This window comes from Carcharhinus amblyrhynchos, chromosome 19 (genome assembly GCF_965287045.1).
Source record: "Carcharhinus amblyrhynchos chromosome 19, sCarAmb.v2.hapA, whole genome shotgun sequence".
Classification (NCBI taxonomy): domain Eukaryota; kingdom Metazoa; phylum Chordata; class Chondrichthyes; order Carcharhiniformes; family Carcharhinidae; genus Carcharhinus; species Carcharhinus amblyrhynchos.
In genome coordinates this window covers 36484062-36504146 of record NC_137342.1, presented here as the reverse complement: position 1 = coordinate 36504146, position 20085 = coordinate 36484062, and the positions used below count along the sequence as shown (strand labels likewise).

Below are 20085 nucleotides of genomic sequence, written 5' to 3'. Positions count from 1 at the left end.
TTTTTAAAAACATTTTTCTGGTAACTTAGATACAACGGGAGAGAACATTGCAGAATCGTTGTTAACAGAAGGATTAGTTGCAGTTCGCAGGGAAGGAATTCGAGGAGCAAAGTGAGTAATTTTTAAAAAAAAATGCTCTTGATGAATTGGAAGAAATTGAAAGGATCTTTCATATCTTCCCTGTCTTGAGTAATATTGGATTTGCTAATTTATAAAGGGCAAGGTTTGAAAAAAAAAAGCAATGGCTTGAAATATCAACTTCTTTCCCTCCTTGCTTCCATTTTCCTTGTGTTTTTTTTTGTGTTTCGGTGTTGATGAATATTGTTTCGAATGTGACTTGATGGGAAATTTCAGTGTGCTGTGTTAATGAAAAGGAAAACGTGGTATTCCTCCCCACCCCAGTAGCATCAATTTCCCTCAGTCACTGATGGTACAGTTCCATACTAAACAACAAAGTTCAATCCACAAAGATCTGGAAATTGAAGCTCGCAGGTGTCGTCTTGTAGTAGGATAGAATTTACATTTATGTGGGTGATTGTAATTTTATTCTATCTTGCTACCTTTGTACACAGGAGATAATTTGGGAGAAACACATTAGTTTCTAACTAATGGTAAAACTGCTTGTACTGCTGCAACTATCTCTCATTTATCAGTTCTCTCCTCACTAATCTGTCACCACACCCGCCCTGCCCATCTCCATCTTTCTTTCTCTCGAAGAATATTAATATGCGACCATATATTTGCATGAACATTTGCTTGACAGCATGTCACTTTTCTTAGATGGAAAGCTGGCATTCTCTCTCTGCCCCTGTGGGGATGTGCTACCTCCAGTGATTTCCTTGAAAATTGAATCCCTATTGTGTGGGGAATTGGTGATGTGGGTTGGGAATCTGTTTATCCATCACGGGAGTGCACAGTAGCATATCAATTCACACTACTCTTGAATTCATTTTTGTTGCCTAGCTTTTCCCTCTAGTTCGAAGGCCTATAGGCAGTGGCACCATCTTGATTTTCTCTACTGCTCCCCTCTTTGCGCTGTTCCCCCCCCCCTTCTTGCGTTCTCTTTCTCCCCCCCCTCCCTTCTTGCGCTCTCTTCCACCCCCCTCCCCTCTTGCGCTCTCTTCCAACCCCCTCCCTCCCTTGCGCTCTCTTCCACCCCCCTCCCCTCTTGCGCTCTCTTCCAACCCCCTCCCTCCCTTGCGCTCTCTCCTCCCCCCACTTCTTGCGCTCTCTTCTCCCCCCGCCCCTTCTCGAGCTCTTTCTCTCTCTTCTCCCCCCCTCTCTCTTCTCCCCCCCTCTCTCTTCTCCCCCCCTCTCTCTTCTCCCCCCCTCTCTCTTCTCCCCCCCTCTCTCTTCTCCCCCCCTCTCTCTTCTCCCCCCCCTCTATTCTCCCCCCCCCTCTCTATTCTCCCCCCCCCTCTCTATTCTCCCCCCCCTCTCTATTCTCCCCCCCCTCTCTATTCTCCCCCCCTCTCTATTCTCCCCCCCCCTCTTTCTCCTCTCTCCCCCCCCCTCTTTCTCCTCTCCCCCCCCCTCTTTCTCCTCTCCCCCCCCCTCTTTCTCCTCTCCCCCCCCTTTCTCCTCTCTCCCCCCCCCTCTTTCTCCTCTCCCCCCCCCCCCTTTCTCCTCTCCCCCCCCCCCTCTTTCTCCTCTCCCCCCCCCCCTCTTTCTCCTCTCCCCCCCCCCCTCTTTCTCCTCTCCCCCCCCCCCTCTTTCTCCTCTCCCCCCCCCCCTCTTTCTCCTCTCCCCCCCCCCCTCTTTCTCCTCTCCCCCCCCCCCCTCTTTCTCCTCTCCCCCCCCTCTTCCCCCCCCCCCCTCTTTCTCCTCCCCCCCCCCTCCCTCCCAATCTCAAAATAGCAGTGGGAATTTCTGCGAATCCTGCTGAGTCTAATCTGCAAGGCAGCATGCTCTCTCTATTGCTTTGGAGTGCTAGCCTAAGTTTTGTGCGCTTGCGACGGGCTTGAACCCATAATCTGCTGACTCACCGTTGATCTACTGCTGACACAAGGTGTAGGAAAAGCGTAATCATGTAGCTACTTCCCAGATTCAAATAGTATTCTGGCAGAAGCCTGAAAGGGGAATGGAATACAAGATTCTGCTAATGCTGGTGTATTTTTCTCTTAGTCCTGAACAAACCCGACTTTGTGAACTTGAGGATCAAGCAAAAGCTGCTAAGAAAGGAATGTGGAGTGAAGGAGGAGGTTCGCACACCATACGGGATCTGAAATACACCATAGAAAATCCTCGCCATTTTGTGGACTCCAATCACCAAAAACCAGTTAATGGTTAGTGAACCAGGTTAACTTTCTCAGCTGCTCTAACTTTTGATGCTTCATCTTCGAGTTCTGCGTTTCACTGAGTTTCTTATGTTATGTAATTCAATTATTGATGTTTGTATTCAGTAAGTCCTGGTTAACTAGTGAATTGGCAATATTTTAGACTATACAAAAGTTGTTCATTATGTCACAGGTGTGTTGGTTAAATGACTGTCATAACCAAAATTACAGTGGGATCTGTCTTGGTCTGGAGTTCCGCTGGGCTCTGTGCTGCAGCCTCAACTGTTTGCAATTTACACCAGTGACTTGGATCAGTGGAGCGAAGACGTGGTGGCTAAGCTTGCAGACAGCACAGATAGGAAATAATATTGTGAAGAAGACGTACAGGTTTACAGTTGCAATATAATGTGGGAAAATGTGATGTTGTTCACTTTTGCAGGAAGAATAAAGAAGCTGCATATTATGTAAATAGAGAATAACTGCAGAATGCCAAGGTGCAGAGAGATTGGGGTGTTCTCATGCATGCATCACAAACTCTGTATGCAGATGTAGCATGTAATCAATGGAATGCTCTCCTTTATTACTGTTCATAAAAATAAGGATGTTATGCTTCAGCTATGCAAGGCATTGACAAGATTGCATCTCGAATACTATGCAATTTTGGTTGTCTTATTTAAGGAATGATGTAAATGAGTCGAAGGTTCAGAGAAGTTTTAGATTGGTACCTGGAATAAGCAGGCTGTCTCATGATGATAGGTAGGAAAGATGGTGTTGTTTCCACTAAAATTTAGAAGAGGGAAGGGTGACTTCATTGAAGTATATAGGATCCTACAAGGTGGGCATTGAAGCAATGTTACCTCGTGGGTGAATCCAGAGCACCAGGGCACTATTCTAAAGTTAGAAGTTGCCCTTACAGGTCCAAGGTGAGAATTGTTTTGTTTCAGATGGCTGAAATTTTGGAACTCTGCCTCGGAAGAGGTAAAAGCAGAGTCAGTGCATATTAAGACAGAGTTTGATTCCTTTGCCTAACAATCTAAGGTTATCAGGGATAGATGGGAATATGGAACTTGACACAAATGGATCAGCCATTATCTTTTGAATGATGGGACAGTGTCGAAGGCTTGAATGGCCTACTCCTACTCCTGTTTCATGTGTTTGTACAGTGGCACTTAATGTCCTGTGTTCTCAAATGAAGCTTCGTTGAGACATCAAGTAGAAGCTCATTACTATTCTGACAGTGGGAGTGACAACCTTGGCTTTGCTTGTTTGCCTCTGATGACTGCTACTGAGTAGCATTAGGCAGGGTGTGATGTGAAGCTCTAATAGAGTCATTTTGATAGGGCTGTTTGTCAAAGTCTGCTGAACTGGAGTAGCTGGGATTGTTCTTAGATTTGATAGAGATGTTCAAAATCCTGAAGGGTTTTGATGGAGTGAGGAGAAATTATTTCCAATGACTCGAGAATCAGTAGTTAGAGGAATACTTGAGTAAGTCATGATGTGGAATTCACGACCTGAAAGGGTGGCTGAGATAGATTCAATAGTAACATTCCAGAAGGAAATGTGCAATTGTAGGGTGAAGGGGGAAAAGACAAGGATGTGGTTCTAATTGGATAGCTCTTTCAAAGAAACAGCACAGACAAGAATCCAAAAGATTCATTTTGTGCTGCTCACAGCAACTGCTTCTGATCTTGCGCTGAATGCTCAGAACTGGAGTATTCACATTTGGTGGTCTCCCTCTCTGAAAAGGCCCAGAAACTGAACTTCAATGCATTCTTGAAATTGGGGAATTGTCCTAGTAAATTTGAAAGAGTTGATGATTTGCGTCAACTGCTCTTCTGTTCCACTGATTGTAGTTTTTTTTGTGCTGATGAGACCATTGGGACTGAGTTGAACTTACTGAAGTTGTGTTACAAGGTTTAATTTCAGTGACTTGTGGAGAATTTAGTGTGCAGCTCCTCTTCCCTCACTTCCAACAATAGGAACCATAAGAAATTCATAGACTTCTTGTCATTCAGTTGCCCACTGAGCCAACTTCCTGTAAAATTCCACCCTGCTCTATCCCTGGTCTTGTGTCTTTCCTATCTCCCTATGTGCCCCCTTAAGCTCATTTTGTTCATGAGATCCACCATCTGCTTGTTCTACCCTATTCCCACTAAGCAGCTGACCACCCATCATGCCTTTCTGGATTTGTGTTAGCTGGTATTGTTAATGGTTTTCCCCCTTCAGATTTTGTCCATCTCTTCCTCAAATTTGCTGTAATTATTGCTACATCAAAAAAAAATCAGTCCTTGATGCAACTGACCTTGCAAACCAGCATTCCACCTGCAACCTCTCTTTCCTTGAAGATCCTTGAATGTGTTATTGCCTTCTAAATTCTTGCCAGTATTTACCAGATCTTCGTGTTTGAATCCTGCCAGTCAGGTTTGCAGACTGACCATTACTGAAATGGCTTTTTATCAAAGATGGAAATAACATTGTATGTGATTGTCAGAAGTAAACTATCCCTCCTTGTCTTTCCTGACCAATCTGCAGCCTTTGACGTGGTTGATCATGCCTTGCTCCTTTGTTTATTATTCATTTGCAAAATGTTGGTGCCATTGACTAGGCCACAAATTCTCCTCGAAGTTGATGGTGAACTGCTGCCTTGAACCTCTGCAATTCATGTTTGCAGAAACACAAACTGTATGTTAAGAATGGAGTTCCAGGTTTTTGACCTAGTGACAGTGAAGGAGCAGCAATATGGTTCCGGGTCAGGATGGTGTGCAGTTTGGAGCAGAGCTTGCAAATGGTACTATCCTCATATATCTGCTGCCCCAGTCCTTATAGGTGGTCGAGGTTGTGGGATTGGAAGTTGAAGGAGCTTTGGCGAGTTACTGCAGTACGTTTTGTAGATGGGACTTGCTGCTGCCATGATACATCAGTGGGAATGAATGTTTTAAGGTGATGAATGGGAGTGCCATCACATTGGCAGCATTGATTTGGATGGTATCATGGTTCTGGGCATCTTTGGAGCTGTACCCTTCCAGGCAAGTAAATGTATTCCATCACACTCCTGATTGTGCATTGCAAGTAGTGGATGGGCTTTGGGAAGTCTGCTGAATGCCCAACTTCTGACACACTCTTGTAGCCACAGTATTTATATGACATGACCAGTTCAGTTTCTGGTCACAAGTTACCCCCAGGATGTCATTCATGGGAAATTAATACCATAGAATGTTCAGGGCAGATGGTTAGTTTTTTTTGTTGGAGACTATCATTGCCTGGCAGTCGTGTGCTACAAATGATATTGTCACTTATCAGCCCAAGCCTGAATGTTTCCAGGTCTTCCTGCATGTTGGTATGGACTGCTTCATTATCTGAGGAGTCACAAATGGTGTGGAAGGTTGTCAATGGATACAGTGTGATACAGGTCAGTTGCAGATATGGATGGAGAAATGGCAGATGGAGTTTAATCCCGGCAAGTGAGAGATGCTACACCTTGAGAGATCAAATGTTACACAGTTAATGGCAGGACCCTGAAGAGCATTGATGGATAGAGGGATCTTGGGGTTCAAGTCCATAGCGCTCTCAAAGTGGTCACACAAGTAGGTAGGGTGGTAATGAAGGCATGATGTTGCCTGGATTGGGAGGCATGCCTTATGAGGATAGGTTGAGGGAGCTAGGTCTCTTCTCCCTGGACAGACGAAGATTGAGAGGTGACCTGACAGAGGTTTATAAAATGTTGAGGGGTATAGATAAGGTGGATTCTCGGAGGCTATTTCCCATGGCTGAAATGGTCGCTGCGAGAGGAGACAGGTTTAAGGTGCTGGGGAGCAGGTACAGAGGAGATGTCAGGGGTAAGTTTTTCACTCGGTGATGAGTGAGTGGGATCGGCTGCCGTCGGTGGTGGTAGAGGCGAACTCACTGGGGTCTTTTAAGAGATGTCTGGATGAGTACATGGGATTTAATGGGATTGAGAGTTATAGATAGGCCTGGTAGGTATGCATATGATTGGCGCAACTTGTGGGCCAAAGGGCCTGTTTGTGCTGTAGTGTTCTACGTTCTATATGGCATATTTGCCTTTATTGGTCAGGGCATTGAGTACAAGGGTCAGGATGTCATGCTGCAGCTTTATAAAACTATGGTTAGGCTGCATTTAGAGTATTGCATTAATTCATAGGGTTGACCGAATCTTTTCCCCAGAATTGAAATGTGTAATACTAGGAGGCGTGCACTTGCAAGTGCGAGGAGAAAGGTTTGAAGGAGATGAGAGGGACAAGTTTGTTCTTATATAATGGTGTCTGGACTGTGCTGCCAGGGGTGGTAATGGAGGCAGATATAGTAGGGGTGTTTAAGAAGCTTTTGGATGAGCACATGAATATGCAAGGAATAGAGGACCAAGGATGGGCAGAAGGGATTAGTTTAGTTTGGCGTCACGTTTGACACAACATCGTGGACGGAAGGGCCTGTTCCTATGCTATATTGTTCTATGTTCTATCACTTGCTGCTTCTGCTGTTTGGCATGCAGATAGTCCTGTGTTTTATGCCTCTCCACTGTTATCCAGCTTTTGGGACTTTCCTTTCCTGGTTCTATTTTTATCTTCTAATCATAGCTAGAGTATCACTTGCTGTGACTCCTTTTTCTTGCCCTGCCCTGTTGCCTCTGGTATCTTCCAATGATCCATTCCTGACTCCCTCCTATTTCCCATCTATATGCTGCCTTTTGATGATACCATCCAAAATCAACAAAGTTGGGTTTTTATGTATACATCTGCAACATCCAGCACTACTTCCCACCACCTATCTCAAATTATCCTCTGTAAGAAACAAGACTGCTGTTCAATGTCCAATATTGAATGAGGAGGAATTTCCCCAATTAAGTACTGGTAAGACTAAAGCCATTATCCTTGGGGTAGATTGTTCGGACTCTTGAGCTTGCTCTGCCATTCAGTAGGATCATGACTGATCCATTGACATTCCTCATGTTCACTTTCCTGCCCTGACAGATAAGCCTTGATTCCCTTAATGATCAAAGGTCTATCTATCTTGATTTTAAATACATGCGAGACTCTGTTCCCACGGCTCTGTTGCAAGGAATTCCAAAGAGACACAACCCTCTGAGAAGAAATTCCTCTTCATCTCACTTCACCCTTCATGTCCTCTGTTCTTAGGATTCCCCCATGAACAAAAATGTCCTCTCTCAATCCTATGTTTCAATGAGTTCAACTCAAAATTTTCTGAATTCTAATGAGTAGAATCCCAACTTGTTTAAGCTTTACTCATAAGACAATCCCTTCATTCTGTAGATCATCCTATTGAACCTTCTCAGCACTGCCTCCAATGAAATAATACCTTTCCTTAAGTAAGGGGACCAAAATTGCTCTTGTATTCCAGATGTGTTCTCACCAGTACTTTGTTCAATCACAGCAAGACTTCCCTACTCTTGTAATAAGGACCAACCTTCCATTAGCCTTCCTGATTACTTGGTGAAGCTTGTGCTAGCCTTCTATGTTTCATGCACAAGTACCCTCAAGTCCCTTTTTTTTTGCTACTTTCTGCAGTTTTTCTCCATTTAAATAATGCTCTGGATTTTTGTTCTCCCTTCCAAAATGAACAATCCCACATTTTTCCACATTATACTCCATTTGCCCATTTCACCTATCAATGTCTCTGTTTTTATCCCTCTCTCAACTTGCTTTTCCACCTATTTTTGTGTTGTCTGCAAATTTGGCTGTAGTGCATTTGCTTCCTTTCTCTAAGTCATTAATATATATTGTAAACAGTTGTGGCCCCAGCACTGATCCCTGTGGAACCTCACTGGATACAGGTCACCAACCTGAAAGAGAACTACTTGTGCCCACTCACTGTTTCCTGCCCATTAGGCAATTTTCTATCCATGCCAACTACTTCCAACACACTGGGCTCTAATCTTATCAATTCATCTTTTGTGAGGTACCTTGTTCCCATCCTTCTCCCTGGCAACTGAGGCTGAAGCAGACCGTTTGCAAACTTGGCATGCTATTCGGCACCAAGATTTTCTCTCTCTTTCTCTCTCTTTCTCTCTCCTTCTCTCTCCTTCCCCAACCCCCCCCCCCCCCCCAAAAGTTTAAACTAACTAGTAGCACCTGAACATGGATGCCTATTGAGGGGAGATGTGGGAGACCAGGCGATTCTGGATTTGATGTGTAATGACGCAGCCTTGATTAAGGAACTTGAGGTGAAGGAACCCTTAGGAGGCAATGACCACGATATGATAGAATTTACCCTGCAGTTTGAGAGGGAGAAACTGGAATCAGATGGAATAGTTCTAATATTAAATAAAGGTAACTGCAAAGACATGAAGGAGGAGCTGGCCAGAGTTGATGGGAAAGAGAACCTAGCAGGGAAGACAATGGAACAGCAATGGCAGGAGTTTTTGAGTTATTCGGGAGGCACAACAGAAATTCAATCCAAGGAAGAAACGTGCTAAAGGAAGGACAAGGCATCCATCGCTGACAAGGGAAGTCAAGGACAGCATAAAAGCAAAAGAAAAAGCATACAAAGTGGCAAGGAAGATTGGGAAGCCTTTAAACGCTAACAGAGGACAACTGAAAAAGCAATGAGAGGGGAGAAGATGAAATATGAGTGTAAGCTAGCTAGTAATATAAAAGAAGATAGGAAGAGCTTTTTTTTTTCAATATATAAAAAGTAAGAGAGGCAAAAATAGCCATTGGACCACTGGAAAATGAGGCTGGAAAAGTAATAGGAAACAAAGCAAAGACAGAGGGACTGAATAGTTATTTTGCATCAGTCTTCACAGTGGAAGATACCAGTGGGAAGCCAGAGCTCCAGGAGAATCCAGGGGACCAGACGAGTGTAGTGGCTGTCACTATGGTGAAAATTCTGAGGAAACTGAAAGGTCTGAAGGTGGATAAATCACCTGCACTGGATGGATTACAGTGTTCTAAAAGAGACAGCTGGGGAAATTGTGGAGGCATTGGTGGTGATCTTTCTGGAAACATTGGAGGCAGGGAAGGTATCAAAGGACTGGAAAGTAGCTAATGTAACATCACCGTTTTAAAAAGGGAGGGAGGCAGCAGGTGGGAAATTATAGGCCGGTTAGCCTGACTTCGAACATTGGCAAAATTTTACAGACCATTATTAAAGATGAGATTGCGGAGTACTTGGAAGTGCATGATAAGTAGGACTGAGTCAGCACGGCTTTGTCAAGGAGAGGTCATGTCTGACAAATCTGTTAGAGTTCTTTGAGGAGGTAACAAGGAAGTTGGATAAAGGAGAACCAGTGGACGTGGTTTTAGATTTCCAAAAGGCCTTTGACATGGTACCACGTAGGAGACTGTTAAATAAGAGCCCATTGTGTTAAAGGTAAGATCCTGGTACGGATAGAGGATTGGCTGACTGGCAGAAGGCAGAGAGTGGGGATAAAGGGGTCTTTTTCAGGATGGCAGCCAGTGACTAATGGTGTGCATCTGGGTCAGTGCTGGGACCACAACTTTTCACAATATATATTAATGATTTGGAGGAAGGAATTGAAGGCACTGTTGCTAAGTTTGCAGACAATACAAAGATATGTAGAGGGGCAGGTAATATTGAGGAAGCATGGGGGTTACAGAAGGACTTGGACAGGTTAGGAGAGTGGGCAAAGAAGTGGCAGATGGAATACAATGTGGAAAAGTGAGAGGCTATGCACTTTGGAAAGAGGAATGGAACTATTGACTATTTTCTAAATGCTTAGGAAATCAGAGACACAAAGGGACTTGGGAGTCATTATTCAAGATTCTCAAGGTTAATGTGCAGGTTCAGTCGGCAGTTAGGAAGGCAAATGCAATGTTAGCATTCATGTCGAGAGGGCTAGAATACAAGAGCAGGAATGTATTTCTGATGCTGTGTCATGCTCTGGTCAGACCCCATTTGGAGTATTGTGAGCAGTTTTGGGCTCCATATTTAAGGAAGGATGTGCTGGCTTTGGAAAGGTCCAGAGGAGGTCCACAAGTATGATCCCTGGAATGAAGAGCTTGCTGTATGAGGAATGGTTAAGGACTCTGGGTCTGTCCTTATTGGAGTTTAGATGGATGAGGGGGATCTTGATCCCACAATTCCCTGACAAAGAAGCAAGAGTTTCACAACAGAGCAAAGGCTAAAATCAGGAAGTAGCATTTTAGTTTAGAAAGGTGTCATGTGTTGGCACAGGCTTGGTGGGCTGAAGGACCTGTACTGTACTGTTCTTTGTTTTTGAGTTTGAGTCCAGATACCTGACCACAATACTGAGAGACAGGGATACAGTGGAAGTGGAGAGGATGTTTCCACTAGTAGGATAAACTAGAACCAGTGGACACAACCTCAGCTTAAGGGACGATCCTTTAAAACAGATGAGGAGGAATTTCTTTGGCCAGGGTGTGGTGAATCTGTGGAACACTTTGCAGCAGAAGGCCATGAAGGCCAGGTTATTGAGTGAGTTTAAAGACAGAAATAGATGGGTTCTTGATTGATAAGGGGGTCAGGGGTTATGGAAAAATGGGGATGAGAAAAATATCAGTCATGATTGAATGGCAGAACAGATTTGATGGGCCAAGTGGCTTAATACTGCTCCTATGTCTTATGGTGGCCCTATCCATGTCTCTATCTCATTCTTGCAGTTGCCGGTGTTCATTGCTTATTCAATCACAGTCTGTTTCTCTGTCATGTTTGCTCGCGGACTCGTTAGTAAGCCTGTCAGCAGCAGTCATGACACAGAAGCAGACTGATTGGAAGAGCAGTCGCCTGCAGAAATCTTCAAACTCACTGGCCTGTCTTACTATATTGTCAACAATTGCTCTGGGAGCCACGTAGAGGGCTTCTGTAATCTACAGGCCACGGGATGGACATGCCTGTCTTGGGTAGTTTTGTGTCAAATTGTCCTTTATAATTTTGGGGGTGTTAAGTTCATTGAGCTATGTAAATACAAGTACTTGCTGTTGTACATTGCAAGTGACCAATTAATTCTCTAGCATAGAGTGCACAGTGTGGTCAGGTATCTGGACTCAGGGCTGGAACTTAAAAACAAAGAACGGTATAGCACAGGCCCTTCAGCCCACCAAGCCTGTGCCAACACATGGCACCTTTCTAAGCTAAAATGCTATTTCGTGATTTTAGCCTTTGCTCCGTTGTAAAACTCTTGCTTCTTTGTCAGGGAATTGTGGGATCAAAGCATCACCAGAACTGATTATCTTTTCCTCGACAACACTGCTTCACCCCATTGTACTTTCGCAGATTCTGTGGTCCAATGCTAATTATTGCTGGTCTCCATCCTTAACTTAAAAACTCTCAAATTGTTCAAGGCTCAGCCAGCTAAATGATGTCTTGTTGGTTCATCTTACCCATTGTCCCTACTCAATACCTATCTTGTCCTATAGTGTGAAGTTTAATGATTTCCAATTCAAACTTCCTCTGTGCATACTCAATCTCTTCTGCCTTCTCTAACTTCATGCTCTGCAACTTGTCTTAATGTAGCTTCCTCGGTCTTTCTTACCTATTGACGTGACATTAGCTATCTTGGGATGAACAGTCTGGCATCACTCCTCGAGCCCTCTCATCATTTCTCTTCACCTTTTAACAAAAAAAATCACTTTTACTCACATTTTGATCACCTCTTGACTTGGGGCGTGATGTGATTCTGTTTCTTCGTGTTAGATACACCTCTTTTCTGTTCTAAAGATCTGTCACAATAATGCAAGCTTCTGTTGTTCATGGGATATAGACTGATTTTCTTTTGTTTTTTGAACAGCTGTTATCGAGCATGTGCGAGATGGAAGTGTCGTGAGAGCTTTGTTGCTGCCAGACTACTACCTGGTGACAGTTATGCTTTCTGGTGTCAAGGTACTTCTGTAGAAAAAATATTTGTTATGTTTAACCTATAGAAGTATTTATTGATCTGCCATGCCTGAAGATTCAGACTGATTTTCAACTGGACATGGCAGACATTGTAAACTCTCAGTAGATGTCACTGATTTTCCAATGCACTGTTTCACCCTTGGATTTAAAAAAAATCATTGCACCTTCAGTAATTGTCCAATCGCAACCTGCATTTTCACAATATCTGTCAAAATGGTGAAACATGATTCTTTTGTTTAACTTTGGCTGCCCATATTCAACACTACTCACACAATGAAACCTAAATGTCTCAGCTGTTGAGTATTCTGAAAGAAGAACAGAAATTGCTGGAAATACTGTGGAGGGAGAAACAGAATTAATTTAAGAGATCGATAACCGAACTCAAACCTGTTGTGATGGATGATTATTGGTCTGAAACATTAACTCGGCTTCTGTCCACAAATACTGCTTGACCTGCAGCGTATTTACATTTCTTTCTGTTTTTTAACTCAGTATGAACCACTGACAACTAAGGACAGTGGGAATTGATGGCAAGGTTAAAGTAAAAGAGATTTTGGTGGCAGAATCTCCCCTGCACCACCTTGATGCCTAACATTTAAGAATCAATTGATATTTCTGTGGGCATTTAATTTTCTCTTCCACCCCCATAAAAAATTATAGTTTGTTACTAGGCTGTGTTTTAATACATCCACATGGTAAGTCAGAATTTTTTTCATTTGAGAATTAAATTTTGTTGATAGAGTTCATCTGCCTGTAATCCTTAAAGCTTTGATGATTTTTAAACCAAATCTTGTTGCGAAGAGAAGATGCCAGTCAGTGGATATGCATCACCCACTCCTTCTCTCTCCAATGGTGCCCCATCTTGAAGCTGTTTTGAAACCTGGCTGGTGCTAATGTCATGGGAGTAAATTAACTTTTTAGTAAATTATTCCATGACATGAGATTTTAATGATTGGCGCATAACTTTGTTTTTTGTTTTTATTCTTTCATGTCCCTGGCTTTCTTGTGTTGTCCATCATCAGTAAAATATGTTGTGAAGCCAGCTAATGTGCAAGGGTGGCATAATGGTTTGTCGTCCTCCTCTGGAAGAACCTCTCTTTTGCATTTTCGCTCACTGCACTTCACCTCTTAACAGACTTGGGAGCTTCCCCCAGTGTCAAGGCCAATCAGTCAATATCACCAAGATTATCTAGATATTATGATGTCGGGGGGAGCTTGAGGGAAGGAATTGGCTGCCATGTTCTCTATATGTGGCTGTTCTTCAAAGTACTTTGTTGGCTGTACAGTGCTTTGCAAAATCCTGGGGTTATGAAAGATGCCATACAAACGCAAGTCTTTATATATTTTATGTTTTGTGTTGCCTGTTGTGGCATGTAGGAAATTCCTTGAAATCAAACACAATTTTAGCAGCTGAATTGAGCTCAGATGTCCCATACTATTATTTATATATTTACAAGTGTCCAGCAAATAATATACGTCAGCCTGTTCCAGACACTGCTCACAAAACCATTTTGAAATATTGTTTGTTTTATTCGGAACCTGAACTTGACTAACATATTTCAATCTGCAAAGTTCACTGATCAAACATTCAAATTCAGAATCATCTCAGTTTGTGCTTGCTTATGGCGATTAGATTTTCTGACCTTAGAGCAGGAAGAATTTAAACACTGCTATGCTTCAATAGTAGAATAATTGTGCATTAAATTGTAAAATAATTACTTATGGACATTTGATTTATTGAAAGCAAAAAAAAAAATTTGTGCTCAGTGATGACCTGCTGAGGAATGGAGCACTTTTCATTTCTGGTCACTGCTATCATTGTTAAGCACTCCCAAGACCTATGATATAACATGGAGATGGAGAAAAACTCCCTTTATATTGGCAATCCAGAACTTTTAGATCAAATATTGCATGATAAACTAGAGTAAAAATCACTCTACTCTTCAACAGCCTATCGAAAATTTGAGAAGGGAGTCCCTTATTTTACTAGGGTAACATTTCTCTGGTTCCTGCATCAGCCCTCTGGCCTGTAGGGTTGCAAGCTTGGTGCCATTTTACAGTCACCTTAGTACATGCCTATATTAGCAAAGAGTTGCCTTTAAAGAGGAGGACAGCTTGGGTGCAGTTAAGACATATCCCAAAGAGGACAAAGAGGATAAACAAATCCAGAGTTCCAGTCTGGATTACAAAAGAGATAGCAATTAAAATGAAGTAGAAAAAGTATTCTTATGACAGATATCAGGCAGATAATGCAATTGTGCACAAGCTGAATGTAGAAGGTTCAGTGGAGAATTGAAAAAATGAGAAAAACAAAGTGGGAGCCTTAGAAGAGATTGGCAGCTAATATAAAAGAGAATTCAAAAATCTTCTATAGCCAAATAATAAAAGGGTAGTAAAAAGAGCAGTGGGGCAGATGGAGAGGCATGGTGATGGATGCCCTTGTGCATGAATCACAGATACAGCAGTTAATAAGGAAGGCAAATGGAATTTTGGCATTCATTGCTAATGGAATAAAGTATAAAAGTAGGGGAGGGTTGTTGCAACTGTATAGGGAGTTGGTGAGACCACTTCTGGAGTGCTGAGTGCAGCTTTGGCCCTCTTACTTGAGGCAGGATGCAAGTATATGAGAGCTAGTTCGGAGAAGGTTTGCTAACAGGTTAGACCTAATGAGAGGAGATCTGATTGAGGTATATAAGATGTTAAAGGGGATTGACATGGAGCAGATGTTTCCCCATGTTGGGCTAGGCTAAGAGTTTTAGACTAGGTGTGGTAGATTTAAAACAGAAATGAGGAGGCTTAGGTTGTAGTGTATCTGTTGAATTCTCTATCCCAGGGTGCAGTGGGTGCCAGTACATTGGATAAATTTGAGGAGACTCATGGGGTTTTTAATTAGTAGTGGAATTAGTAGTGAAAGGGTTATGGGGAGAGGGCAGGAAGATGATGAGGCTGAGATGACATCAGCATAATCATGTTGAAGAGCAGAGTAGGCTCGAGGGGCTGAACTTGCCCACTTCTTCTTGTTCTTATGACAAGGGGCATGACTTGGGTACTAAAAGAATGCTTTGCATCTGTCTTTACCAAGGAAGATGATACTACCCAAGTCATGGTGAAGAGGTTAAAATTTGTGAAAAAGTATGGAGTAAACGGTCTGCTTAAAGTTGGTAAGGTATCACAACTAGGTGAGATGAATCTAAAGATACTGAGGGAAGGGTGTGGAAATTGCAGAGACGCTGGCCATAATGTCTTTTTTGGAAGCGGGTGGTGCCACAGAATTCGAGAATTGCACATGTTAACCTTTGTAAAGATAAGTCCAGCAACCTGGTCAGTTTGGTGGGGAAGCTTTTAGAAATTATAATTTGGGGCAGAATTAATAGGCGCTTGAACAAATGCAGGTTATTTAAGGAAAGGCAGCATAGATTTGTTAAGGGCAAAACGTGTTTAACTTGCATAAATTTTGGATTTCCGTGAGATATCTGATAAAGTGCGACGCGGTGAACTTGTGAGCAAAGTTAGAACTCGTGGAATAAAAAGAACTGTGCAACACATGAAATTGGCTGAGTGACATGAAACAGGGTAGTGGTGAGTGGCTGTATTTTGGTCTGGGGGGAAGGTTTATAGTAGAGTTTCATGTTGGGACTCCTTTTTTTGATGTATAATAATGACCATGACTTCAGTGTACAAGGCACATTTTCAAAATGTACAGATGACGTGGAACTTGAAACTATTGTGAGCTGTTCACAGAATGGTGTAGAAGTTCAAAAGGACTTAGGTTGGTGGAATGGAGGGACAAGAGTCAGGTGAAATTTAATGCAGAGATGTGTGAAGTGATTCATTTTGTTAGGAAAATTGTAGAGAAATATTATACAATGGTGTAGTTCTAAAAGAGGTGCAAGATCAGAGGCACCTGGGTGTACATATGTACAAATTATTGAAAGTGGTAGGACAGGTTGAGAGTGTGGTTAAAAAAGCATACAGCATTCTACGCTTTAATAATAGGGGTACAGAGTACAAAAGGAAGGAAATATGTTATATCTACATAAAATACAGGTCCAGCCTCAACTGGACAAATGAAGGCATTAGAGAGAAGGCAGAAAAGATTAATGAGCATGGTCTCCAAGGAATTTCAGTTATGGAGAAAAGATTTGATGTATATATTCAAAAGTATGAGGAGATGTGGAGAAAAGGTTCCCATTGGTGGAAGAATTGAGAATTGGAGATTTAAGGTAGGTGACGAAAGAATTGCTTCATGAGAAAATATTCTTTCAGTACAGCAAATGGTTAGGGCCTGCAGTACCTTGTGTGAGAGGACGGTGGAGGCAGGTTCAATCAAGGGATTCAACAGGGAATTGAATGATAAAGGAGAATGTGGCAAACCAAGGGAAAAGTGAGAGTGGCAGTATGCATATGAGGGCTGAATGGCAGCTGACTGTGCTGTAACCATTCAACAAAATATTAAAGTAGCATACATTATTAAACTTCAAACCACAAGATAATTTTGCATGAAGAAAGCCTTTAACCATTACATAATTTAACAGTACCAGCTCTCTTTATGTCCATTACAACTTCTAATATCTATCTGAAGGTTGCAAGCAGATCTGTTTCTGTATTATTTAAAAGAATGGCGCTTGAGACAATGCAACAGTCATCATTTGTGGTACTGGCATGCCTACCCAGATAATCTGCTTAAAAGTTACAGCTTCCTGCTCCAGAAAGAAGAGTATTATCAGCTGAGACTAAGTGACTATAGTCAGTGGCTGTAAAATGTCAACTTTTATACAGGATTTCTTTCTGGATACTGAAATAACTTGAGTGAAATTTCTGTAGTGTTATTGCTACAGCTGTAGGCCTGTAATGTCTCAAGACTGCTTAGTTCAGCTTACACAACCCATATAATTGTTGGTGTAATATAGATATTAGTCTGTGATCTGACGCAACTGAAGTAGAACAGGCAACCTCTGCTGTAATTTGCTAGCATGTGCGGAGTTTGATTTATTTTGCACCTTTGTTTGCACAGTGCCCAACATTTAAACGTGATGCTGATGGGACAGAAACAACAGAACCATTTGCTGCTGAAGCAAAGTTTTTCACGGAATCGCGCCTTCTGCAAAGGGATGTTCAGATCATCTTAGAGAGTGTGCAGAATCAGGTTATTCTGGGAACCATTCTTCACCCGGTGAGTTTTCACAATTGAAACCAATTGGGGGAAACCTTCAGGGGTTGAGGGGAAGGTACAAAAGTCTGAGGTCACATACCAGCTGACTCAAGAACAGCTTCTTCCCTGATGCTGTCAGATTTTTGAATGGACTTGCCTTGCATTACGTTGATCTTTCTCTACACCCTAGCTATGACTGTAACACTACATTCTGCATTCTCTTGTTTCCTTCTCTGTGAATGGTATGCTTTGCATAGCACGCAAGAAACAATACTTTTCACTATGTTAATAAATGTGACAATAAATCAAATCACAGATGCTCCCCCTGTGCCGTTTGGCATAGATTATATACTATAAGCAGAGATAAATTTAAAAATTAGGAAGCTTTTGTAATGATTCAAGACACTTACAAGATCAGACATTATATAGATACAGCAAATTTCCAACCTCTAAGCTGCTCTTCTATCCAAAACTAGTTGGTACAGATCAGTGGTAACCCCAGGATGTTGATGGTAGATTCAGCGATGGTAATGCTGTTAATATTATGGGGAATGCTTAGATTCTCATGTTGGAGCTGATTATTGCCTGCCACTTGTGTGGCATAAATGTTACTTGCCACTTATCAGCCCAAGTTTGAATGTTGCCCAGGTCTTGTTGCGTGTGGACACAGACTGCTTCAGCATCAGAGTCGTCGCAAAGGGTGCTGAATATTGCACAGTCATTAGTGAACATCCCCACTTCTGTTCTTGTGATGAAAGAAAAATCATTGATGAAGCAGTGAAGATGATTGGGTTTAGGGCACCACCCTGAGGAACTCCTGCAGCAATGTTCCAGGACTGGGATAATTGACCTCCAACAATCACAATCCTCCTCTCCCCCCACTCCCCAGCCAATTCCCATTGATTTCAATCTTACTGGTCCTCCTCCATGCCACACTTAGTCCAATGCTGCCTTTATGTCAAGGGCAGTTGTACATTCTTCCCTTCTTGAGTCCAGCTTTTTTTGTCTGTGTTTGGAACAAGGCTAACACTGGTGAGCAATCATGCTGATTTATAGCACTGTCAACGACATGCTTTGTTGTGAAAATCTGCCTAATCTGTAAACAGCAAGATTAAAACCAGCTGAAGTGACTCAATTCTGCCATCTGCTGGTTCCAGAAAGAAAAACAATCTTTCAAAGTTCAGGAGAAAACATAAAAGGGGCATAATGCTAGAAAAGAACTGGGAGACAGTATGGTTAATATTTTATGGCACTAGTTGCACCAAATGACTAAACAAATATAAATGAAAGCAAGTCTTCAACCTCTCCTGCTGGTTTGTATTAGCAATGGTTGGATTGAACTTTGCTGTAAAAAGCAGATGTGCGAGAGTCTGCAGCAGACAAAGGCAAGGGAAGGCACTGCCTTTTCTGTTTTGTGACATAACCAGAAAAAATGTTGTGGTTTATTTATCTTGTCTTTTAAAAGCAACACACAATTTCCCATTTCATCCTCAGAATGGTAACATCACTGAGTTGCTACTTCGTGAAGGATTTGCTCGCTGTGTTGACTGGTCGATTGCAGTTTATACCCAGGGTCCTGAAAAACTTCGAGCAAGTGAAAGGTAAATTGTTTAATTAAGAGAGTTTGGAAGTAGAAATTTTTTTTCACAACAAAATTCTAGCCAGAAATACAGTAGTGATGTTGTTTGAGTGTTCAATTCACTGGGGAGACAAAATTTGGCACCCCATCCCAACCCTCTGTTTTCAACTTCATCTGATCACTATCCAAGCAATTGCTCCTATTGAAATATGTGAAACAAAAGCAATTAAGACAGATGAGAAATTTTTGAGTTGGTCCAGTCTTTGAAACTCTTCCTCAAAAAGGGTGCAAACAGAGTCTTTGAATATCTTTAAGACAGAGGTCGATAGGTTCTTGATAAGCAAGGGGGCGAAAAGCTTATCAGAATAGGTGGGAATGGAGTTGAGGTGAAAAATCAGATCAGCTATGATCTTATTGAATGATGGAGCAGGATAGATGGGTCAAATGACCAACTTCTGCACTTAATTCATATGTTGGTGTGACTGTTTCTATTGGCTGGAAAGCCTAGTGCTAGGGGTTATAGTATTAGAATAAAGGGTCAGGCATTTAGGACTGGGATGAGGAGAAATTTCTTCACTTGGCGATTGCAAATCTTTGGAATTTTCTATCCAAGAAGAATATGAATTCCCATTTGTTCAGTATATTCAAGGCATGGTAGAGTTTTAGACTCTTGAGGGGTATGGTGAAAAAGTGGAGTTGAGGTAAAATATCAGCCATGATCTTATAGAATAATGTCACAGGCTCTGTGACCTTTCGCTTCTTCAATTGCTTCCATTTCTTAAGTTCTGTCCTATTTGGCGCCGCTGCACCCCACACACACACACACACACACACACACACCCACCAATCATTGGATTTTTCACTTTTGGAAACAATCATAAGTGTAAAATCTCCTGTAAGCTGAGTGCTAATGTTGGGCGGAGGCGTTTGCTGCGTGAGTGGGAGGTGTTGATTCTCTTATGCATGTTAAGTCCATCCCAAGGCAGATAGAAATCTTAACAGCAACGATGAAATATGTTCCTGACTCTTGTTTCCTTGTGACCAGATTGCATTTTAAATCTTAGTTTTCTGTTTTCAGGTGAATTTATTCATATATTCATGTGGGATTGTGTTTGCCGTTTGGCTGTTGTACGTTCTTGAGATCAGACCAAAGCTGGTATTTGGAAAGAGAGCCCTGGAAATATTAGCCAAGGAGTGTTTCAAAAATCCTTCCAACTATGTTCTGAATG

General features: G+C 42.2%; 1 protein-coding gene across 1 annotated transcript in view; it reads left to right on the top strand.

Moving 5' to 3' along the window:
* snd1 (staphylococcal nuclease and tudor domain containing 1) overlaps positions 1-20085 on the top strand; it is a 907822-nt gene that overhangs the window by 29005 nt on the left and 858732 nt on the right. Inside the window, exons 4-8 of the mRNA XM_080207582.1 lie at positions 30-111; positions 2125-2285; positions 12019-12110; positions 17140-17298; positions 18772-18878. Of these exons, the coding sequence (XP_080063708.1) occupies positions 30-111; positions 2125-2285; positions 12019-12110; positions 17140-17298; positions 18772-18878 (601 nt within the window). The remainder of the gene's footprint in view (positions 1-29; positions 112-2124; positions 2286-12018; positions 12111-17139; positions 17299-18771; positions 18879-20085) is intronic.